General features: G+C 42.2%; 1 protein-coding gene across 1 annotated transcript in view; it reads right to left on the bottom strand.

Annotated features, from left to right (window-relative positions):
• The window catches only part of NCOA6 (nuclear receptor coactivator 6), a 92,743-nt gene that overhangs the window by 67,104 nt on the left and 15,919 nt on the right, over positions 1-9,720 (bottom strand). The window contains exon 3 of the mRNA XM_011929179.1: positions 5,918-6,073. Coding sequence (XP_011784569.1) covers positions 5,918-6,073 — 156 coding nt within the window. The remainder of the gene's footprint in view (positions 1-5,917; positions 6,074-9,720) is intronic.

Here is a 9,720-nt window from a genome sequence, read left to right as displayed (position 1 = left end):
AGTAGCTGGGACTACAGGCGCCCGCCACCTCGCCCGGCTAGTTTTTTATATTTTTTTTTAGTAGAGATGGGGTTTCACCGTATTAGCTAGGATAGTCTCGATCTCCTGACCTCGTGATCCGCCTGTCTCAGCCTCCCAAAGTGCGAGGATTACAGGCTTGAGCCACCGTGCCCAGCCAAAGGGAACTATTAATATACAAAATTTGTTAAGACATTCTAAGTAGAAAGAAAATTGTTCTGGAAAAGGACATCAGTTTGTATCATTCCTCTGCTTAAAACAGGTCCACTGCTTCTTACTATTTTAGAAATAAAGACCAAACTTTTTTTTTTTGAGTCAGAGCCTCACCCTGTTGCCTGGGCTGGAGTGCAATGGCACAATCTCAGCTCACTGCAACTTCCGCCTCCGGGTTCAAGTGATTCTCCTGCCTCAGCTTCCCAAGTAGCTGGGATTACAGGTGCTTGCCACCATGCCTGGCTAACTTTTGTACTTTTAGTAGAGACAGGGTTTCACTATGTTGGCCAGACTGGTCTCGAACTCCTGACCTCAGGCAATCTGCCCATCTCAGCCTCACAAAGTGCTGGGATTACAGGCATGAGCCACTGTGCCCGGCCAGGCCAAACTTCTTAATAGTCTACACAAGGGCTCAAATTATCTACCTAGCCAAGTGCTGTTCAACACAAATATAATATGAGCCACAGATACAATTTAAAATTTTCTAGAAGCCACAGTAAGAAACAAATTAAATTATCATTTATTTCACTTAATACATCCAATGTATTGTTATTTCAACATGTAACTAATGCAAAAATTATTGTTATTTTTTGAGACAGGGTCTCATTCTGTTGCCCAGGCTGGAGTGCAGTGGTGAGATAATAGCTCACTGCAGCACTGACCTACTACTGGGCTTAAGCGATCCTCCCACATCAGCTTCCCAAGTAGCTGGGACTACAGAAGTATGCCAACATGCCTGTCTAATTTTTTTCAGTTTTAAATTTTTTGTAGAGACAGGGTGGGTGTCACTATATTGCCCAGGCTGGTCTTAAACTCCTACGCTCAAGCAATCCTCCTGGCCTCAGCCTTCCAAAGTGCTGGGATTATAGGTGTGAGACACTGAGCCTGGCCAACATAAGAATTATTGAGATACTTTACATTCTTTTGGGGGATACCAAATCTTCAAAATGTAATATGTATTTTATACTTACAGTGCATGTCAGTTTTAACTAGCCACATTTTCAGTGCTCAAAAGCAACAGTCAGTCAGTCTGTGGCTACCAATACTGGACTGCCCATATTTAGCCCTGTCTACCTCCTTAACCTCATCTCATGCTATTTTTCTCCTTCAATAACAAAGATTCAGCCCCAGTGTTTCTTTTTAGTTTCTTAGGCACACAAGGCTGCTTCTTACCCCAAGGCCTTTGCTCATGTGGTTTCCTCTGCCTAGAACAGTTCTTTGCACTCTTCGCATAGCTAGCTTCTCAATTTTCACGTAATCTTAAGTGTCACATGCCCAAAAAGGTCTCTACCAACCATATTATCCAAGGTTAGGTAACTTTTATCAGAACATCTTGTTACTTCTGCAGAGCACATTCCATGTAATCATTCACTCACTCATTTTCTTGCTTGCCTCCCCCATCACTATACAGGGGTAATCACAAGTCTGTCCTTATTCCTTTACATCTGTTGTTCCAGCATAATTAATAGCATTCTCTTTCACTTTCAGAAGTGTCCTAATTTAGGCTGGGCATGGTGATCACGTTTGTTAATCCCAGCACTTTGGGAGGCCAAGTTTGGGAGGCCAAGGTGGGAGGATTGCTTCAGACCAGGAGTTCAAGACTAGTGACATGGTGAGATCCCATCTCTATGAAAAATTAGTCAGGTCCATGGTAGCATGCACCTGTGGTCCTAGCTACTCAGGAGGCTGAGATGGGAGGATCGCTTGAGCCCAGGAGGCTGAGGCTACAGTGAGTTGTGTTTGTACCACCGCACTCCAACCCAGGCAACACAGTGCGACTTTGTCTCAAAAAAAAAGAAAGAAAAGTGTCCTAATTTAATGATAAATTATATGACCATCTATAATATATCCTTTATACATAAAATAGTGCCTGGTACATGGCAGGTGCTCATTAGCTATTTTTTAAATATAAACAGTCATCTTATTATAACCTTACAAAGGATTATAGGCATTTTTCTATAAGACAAATTAATTTCTGGAAAACCTCACGTTTATCAAATCTCATACTGACAATAAGAGGGTTAGGGCAAACTGAAAACCTATGAGACTTTGTAACCAGAGCTCTAATAAAAGCAGTAACTGGTGGAGGCAAAATACCAGAAGAAATGCAGTGGAAATGCCTGGTTAAAGGTGCTGAGATAATGCAGATGTAACGGAGCTCTAAGCCAGTGGGGCTGCCATTAAGGTGGACACAGGAAGAAATGCAGCCTGTCATGAGCTGAGAGCCACGCAAGGCTGGGGGACGCACATCAGGAAGGCAAACGAATGCACACTCTCATCCTTAATTTTAATACAGCTGAAGAGACTCCCACACATGCAACAGCTGAGTGAAAAGCTTTTTCTTGTTGATAATTATAATTCTATTTCTACTATTCCAGCTCCTCTTACCTAAGGAAAAAAATCACATCTTAATAAACAGAATTTCCACATTATACTGCTATTATTCTCCTATTTGCCAACTGCATATATGCCAATTCATGTCAAAGAGAACACTACTGGCTCCCAAACTTGCCAATTAGGGGTCCAAACTACGTCCTGTGGGCCAAATGCAGCCCACTGCATGTTTATTTAAATAAAGTGTTATTGAAATCCTGCCATGTTTACTTGTTTACATATTGCCTATGGTTGTTTTTGCCCTACAAGACAGAGCTGAGTACTTGTTGAGTTGAGATCTCATGGCCTGAAAAGCCAAAAATATTTATTCTTGGCCCTTTATAGAAAAAGTTAGCAGACTACCGCTTTAGATCACCACAAATTTACAGAGGGGGGAACAAAATGTCCTCAAAAAAGATGTTTCCCCAACTCCCTGGCCAAAACTTACAAAAGGAAGGGTACAGGGAGTAACAGTCAATGGAGAATGGACTCCTTCGAGAACAACCTGTCCCTCAAGCCTTGCAACAGACATGATAGTGGCAACATTCCTTCATTCCTTCTTTTTGTTTTTTTGAGACAAAATTTCGCTGTTGTCGCCCAGGCTGGAGTGCAGTGGCATGATCTCGGCTCACCATAACCTCTGCCTCCTGCGTTCAAGCAATTCTCCTGCCTTAGCCTCCCGAGTAGCTGGGACCAGAGGCATGCACCACCATGCTGGGCTAATTTTTATATTTTTAGCAGAGATGGGGTCTCACCACGTTGGCCAGGCTGCTCTCAAACTCCTGCCCTCAAGTGATCCATCCACCTCGGCCTCTCAAAGTATTGGGATTACAGGCGTGAGCCACCATGGCTGGCCAACATTCCTTCTTACAATTTACAAAATCAGTAGCCCAGTTCCACAAAAGCAATAGCTGCTGCCATCACTTTCACTCCTCCCTGAATTCCCAGGATTGTAAGAACAGAGATCATCTGCGACACACATGTAGCCTAAAAGTTAAAGAACTCTTTCTGTATTGTGATAATCATTGTCATATGTGAATTTCATAATTTCTTAAAATATGTTATCTATTTGCTTCCTTGCTAGTACTCATGTTTGAATTTATTGCTATAATATTAAAGGAGAACCAGCATTTTATCCGTTTAGGAAGTAGGTCTGCTTAAGAGATAAAACTGGTACTTCTTTCTCCAGTGAAAAACACTATCAATTAAGGTTTTGAAGCCTCTAAATAGGAACAGAGACCATAAAACATGTGGGGTTTTAAAGAAACCACTTATGTGTCCCTTAAAGTATAAACAGCCCACATATTGTTATTTTATCCAATAGTTGTTCGACTTCCACTCTTCCTAATAGTTCATCCTACAGATTGCTGTGAATTAACTGTACTTTTCTGGATCCTTTCAGATAGTTCCACATTTTTCAAATTAAAGTGGTTATTGTTTAAGCCACTATCCCCCCATTTATCAAGTGGTGAAATTTATCCCATTTCTCAATCTACATATAACCCTTTCTAAATAATCTGTTTGTTGGTATTTCCCCTTTGAGGGCACAGCAACCTACAATGCTACATTGCATAAAATGTGTCTCACTCCTATAAACAAAATGATGACCTCGGCTGCTGAGGTTTCATGGAGCATTTAGGTTCTACATAAGCACAGGGCCAGGAGGACCTGGCCTACTGTAGAAAGGAAAGTTGGAATTGCTGGTTGTCACCTGGCTGTATCAACACAGGAGGGGAAGAGGGGGATCTAGTTCACTGAGCTTCCAAAGAGCTCTCCCACACATGGTAGGTACTTGTATCTCTCACAGGTTTGTCTTCCTTACTAAAGTCATAAGCTCTTCTGAGTTTATAACAGTAAGGACAGTATTTATCACTGTATTCCAAATGCTAAAGCTTATAGTCTATGGGGGATAAAACAATAATCAATAATTGCTCTAATGAAAGTGTGAGATAAATGATCTGAGGGGGAGAAACAAACTTTTGTGAGAGCACACAGCAAAGGACTCTGACTTGCCAAAGGAGTTCAGAGAATATATCCTCAAGATTTAAGCTGATACTTGAAGGCTGAGCAGGCATGAACTAGGGGAAGGGGGGCTGGTAGGGGATAGTATTTCATTCAGAGAAGACATCAATACAAAGGACCTGTGGCAGCAAGAAGAGAAAGTTGAGAAGCTGGAACAGGAGAGTTATACAAGATAAGGCTGGATGAAGAAGGTAGAGGTGAGACCATGCAAGGCCTGAGGTCATGGTAAGCAGTTTGGTCTTCATTCTTTGAATAATACCAAGAGATAGTAGGATTTTAATCTAGGGGTATAGGGGTGTAGGGGTATAGGGATGTGTGTGTGTCTGTGTGTGTGTGTGCGTGCACTCATCCACTTTTCATTTTGAAAAAGATCATTCTGGTAAAAATATTGAAAATGAACACTGTGGGCCGGCATGATGGCTCACGCCTGTAATCCCAGCACTTTGGGAGGCCGAAGAGGGTAGATCAACTGAGGTCAGAAGTTTGAGACCAGCCTGGCCAAAATGGTGAAACCTCGTCTCTACTAAAAGCACAAAAATTAGCTGGGCATGGTGGTACGTGCCTGTAATCCCAGCTATTCCCAGCTGAGGCAGGAGAATCACTTGAACCTGGGAGGTGGAGGTTGCAGTGAGCTGAGATCACGCCACTATACTCCATCCTGGGCAACAGAGCGAGACTCTGCCTCAAAAAAAAAAAAAAAAAGAAAAGAAAAGAAAATGAACTCTGCTACAAAAGGAAAGGACTGTTGAAGGCTTTGTAATCTGTTAGACGCATAAAGAAAATACTAAACTTTATTTGGTGGAAGGAAGGAAGCAAATTAAATTATATGTTAAGCTGGGTACAGTGGTACAGGTGTAGTCCCAGCTACTCAGGAGGCTGAGATGGGAGGATCATCTGAGGCCAAGAGTTTGAGTCCAGCCTGGGCAACACAGAAAGACACCATCTCTAAAAACAGTAACAATAACAAAGAAAACCACACAACTAAATAAACAAGACAAATCAAATCCTGGTCAGGATGCCAGTAAAATCAAAGTCTGAAAGACTGATGGTCAAAATTAGCCAAAGGAATGGAAACCAAGACTACAGATGTAAAGACCATCAGGACCCAGCAATAACCTCAGTCAGTCCCTCTTCATCCTAAGGTGCTGCAAAGCAAAGTACAAGTTACATGAGTTGCTTGGCATTCTGAAACACAAGAGCAGAGGAACAGACAAAGCAGCATAGAAAATCATGCTATATTCTACTACTGTAATGATTCTGGTCTAGATGGGCACATGGCAAAGTAAAAGACCTTCAATCTGAACGGAGAGAATCCCTAAATCCCGAAGCTGCTGGTTGTTGCTCTGAGCAAGGATCCGTAGCCGCTCCGCTGCTTCCCGGGGGATGTTGAATGTCACACGCACGCTGTTCCAGGGCTCCACCTTCTGTACTTTTAGCTTGCTGGACTCTTGATTGTGAAAGAAAAAGAATTTTATTAGTAATCTTTTAGCCACCAGAGGAGATGGAATTAAAAACAAACCAAAAGAGCAAAAGAATAAGGTGGAGCACCAGCTTGGAACAGCTAACAGAGCATGCTTTGGAGCTACATACTCAAATCTAATCCTAGCTTTGTCTCTTAGCACCTGGGTGACCATGAATGAGCTATTTAACCTTTCTGAAACTTATCTTTTTCTTTCCTAAAACTATGAAAAAACTACTTCATGAGATTTTGAGTACAAATTAGATAATACATGCAGAAAACCTAGCATAGTACCTGGCACACCATAGGCAATGAATAAACGGAAAGCAGTAAGATGGAGAAAGGACCATAAAAAAGAAGAGAGAGGTTAAGTTTAAATTAATAGAACAGGCTCATGACTATAATCCCAGCACTTTGGGAGGCCGAGGCGGGTGGATCACAAGGTCAGGAGTTCACGACTAGCCTGGCCAACATAACGAAACCCCGTCTCTACTAAAAATATAAAAATTTGCTGGGCATGGTGGCACACACCTGTAGTCCCAGCTACTCGGGAAGCAGAGACAGGAGAATTGCTTGAACCCGGGAGGTGGAGGTTGTGGTGAGCCTAGATTGTGCCACTGCACTCCAGCCTGGGCAACAAAGTGAGACTCCGTCTCAAAAAAAAAAAAAAAAAAAAAAAAAAAGGCAAAGGACAGTTCTCCAGAAAAGATACACAAATGGCCAATAAACACACGAAAAGATGCTTGACATAACGAATCACTAGAGAAATGCAAATCAAAATAAGATACCACCTCACAACCATTACCATGATACTATCAAAACCACAGAAAATAAACGTTGGTGAAGATATGGAGAAATAGAATCCGCAGGGCATGGTGGCTCACACCTATAATCCCAGCATTTTGGGAGGCTGAGGCTGGTGAATCACTTGAGTTCGATCAGTCAGGAGTTTGAGATCAGCCTGGCCAACATGGCAAAACCCCGTCTCTACTAAAAATACAAAAATTAGCCAGGCATGGTGGTGCACACCTGAGGTCCCAGCTACTCAGGAGGCTGAGGCAGGAGAATCACTTGAACGCAGGAAGCAGAGGTTGCTATGAACCAAGATTGCGCTGCTGCACTCCAGCCTGGGCAACAGAACAAGACTCCATCTCAAAAAAAAAAAGAAACTGGAACCCTTGTGCACTGTCAGTGGGAATGTAAAAGGTTACAAGCTGCTGTGGAAAATGACAGTTTCTCAAAAAAAATTTTAAAAAAACTACCACAAGATGTAGCAATTCTACTTCAGAGTACACACTCAAATGAACTGAAAGCAGAGTCCCAGAGAGATATTTGTACACCATATTCATAGCAGCATTACTCACAATAGCTAAGATATAGAAGTAACCCAATGTCTACTGACAGATGAATGAATCAGTAAAATATGGTATATATACACAATGGAATATTATTATTATTTGAGACGGAATCTTGCTCTGTCACCAGGCTGGAGTGCAGTGGCTTGATCTTGGCTCACTGCAACCTCTGCCTCCTGGGTTCGAGCAATTCTTCTGCCTCACCATCCTGAGCTGGGACAATAGGTGTACACCACCACGCCCAGCTAATTTTTGTATTTTTAGTAGAGACAGGGTTTCACCACGTTGGCCAGGATGGTCTTGATCTCCTGACCTCATGATTGCCTGCCTCGGCCTCCTGAAGTGCTGGGATTACAGGTGTGAGCCACTGCACCCGGCCACAATGGAATATTATTAAGCCTTAAAAAGGAAGGAAATCCTGTCACATGGTGCAACATCAATGGACTTTGAGCATCTTATGCTAAGTAAAATAAGCCAGTCACAAAAAGGCAAAATTCCACTTATATGAAGGAAGTAGTCAAAAATCATAGAAACAGATAGTAGAATGGTGGTTTCCAGGGGCTAGGAGCAAGGAGGAAATGGGAGGTTGTTATTTAATGGTTAGAGATGTTCAATATATTTTTTTTTTGAGACAGAGTCTCACTCTGTCACCAAGCTGGAGCGCAGTAACGCGATATCGGCTCACTGCAACCTCCACCTCCTGCGTTCAAGTAATTCTCCTGCCTCAGCCTCCTGAGTAGCTGGGACTATAGGCGCCCGCCACCATGCCCGGCTAATTTTTGTATTTTTAGTAGAGACGGGATTTCATCATGTTGGTCAGGATGGTCTCAATCTCTTGACCTCGTGATCCACCTGCCTCAGCCTCCCAAAGGGCTGGAATTACAGGCGTGAGCCACTGCATCTGGCCAGAGATGTTTAATTTTACAGGATGAAAAGAGTTAGGGCGACACATGGTGCTGATGGTTGCACAACATTATGAGTATATTTAATTTCCACTAAACTGTATGCTTAATAATGGTTAACATGGTAAATTTTATGTGTATTATACAATAAAAAATACTTTTTAAAAAAGTTAAGTAATTGAGGAGGTACTATTAAGTGTAGTTACATTTTACAGGTTGGAAAGCAAATCCCAGGTACAGTTAGCTGATAAAAAAGTTATTTGGCTGGGTGCAGTGGCGCATGCCCGTAATCTCAGCACTTTGGGAGGCCAAGGCGGGCAGATCACTTGAGCTCAGGAGTTTTGAGACCACCCTGGGTAACATAGTGAGAACTCATCTCTATAAAAAATAAACAGAAAATTAGCCAGGTGCAGTGGCGTGCGCCTGTAGTCCCAGCTACTTGTGAAGCTGAGGTGGGAGAATTGCTTGAGCCTGGGAGGTCAAGGCTACAGTGAGCTGAGATCATGCCACTGCATTCCAGCCTGGGTGATGGGGTGAGACACTGCCTCAAAAAAGAAACAAAAAACAAAAAAAGTTATTCAACAACCTCAGGCAAAACAATTTTCTCTTTTGTTATTAACTCAGCTAAACTGAATCTTCTGTATCCTTCATTCAGTTATACATTCTAATATTAAGATAATGGTCATTCAACACCTGTGAAAAGAAGGGAAAAAAGAGATAATGGTCATAGAGGAATATCTTTTCTCAAAATGAGAAATATCTATGGATAGAGGAAAGTGCCTACATGTTGCCTACAGCCCCTTCCAGCTCTTAAACCACTGTATATTGAATGTTAACTTTTCCAGACATGGAGTTCACTTGCTCTAATGTGGAAAAAAAAAAAGGGAAAACTTGCTGAAAGGAATGAGATAACACAATCACAGGAATTTAGAAAAGATTAGACAATATTTAGTCCAAGACTATTTTACAGGTGAGGAAACCAAGGCCCAGAAAGTGATCTGCTCAGAATCCTGTGGCCAGCTAGTAGCATCAGAGATGACATTAAAACCCAGCTCTGATTCTCAGGGCAATTTCCTTTCCATTACACGTAGGCCTCCAAACAGCAAAAGGCAGGAAGTTTGGGGATCCTGGCCACCAATCATAGACACTGCAGGACTTCTTCCCACTCTGAAGTGTACTGGAATCTTGTACATATTCTACACAAACATCAAATTTGCTTATGGTATTAACACTTGTAATATGCTTGCAGAAAAATCCATATTCCTAATAGTTATATCTTATCAAAAATTTTTTTTTTTTTTTTTTTTTGAGGCGGAGTCTCGCTCTGTCGCCCGGACTGGAGTGCAATGGCCAGATCTCAGCTCACTGCAAGCTCCGC

The sequence above is a fragment of the Colobus angolensis genome, unplaced genomic scaffold (assembly GCF_000951035.1).
Source record: "Colobus angolensis palliatus isolate OR3802 unplaced genomic scaffold, Cang.pa_1.0 Scaffold8, whole genome shotgun sequence".
Classification (NCBI taxonomy): domain Eukaryota; kingdom Metazoa; phylum Chordata; class Mammalia; order Primates; family Cercopithecidae; genus Colobus; species Colobus angolensis.
Note: the sequence above shows the minus strand (reverse complement) of the source record. Positions and strands in the feature narration are given on the sequence as shown.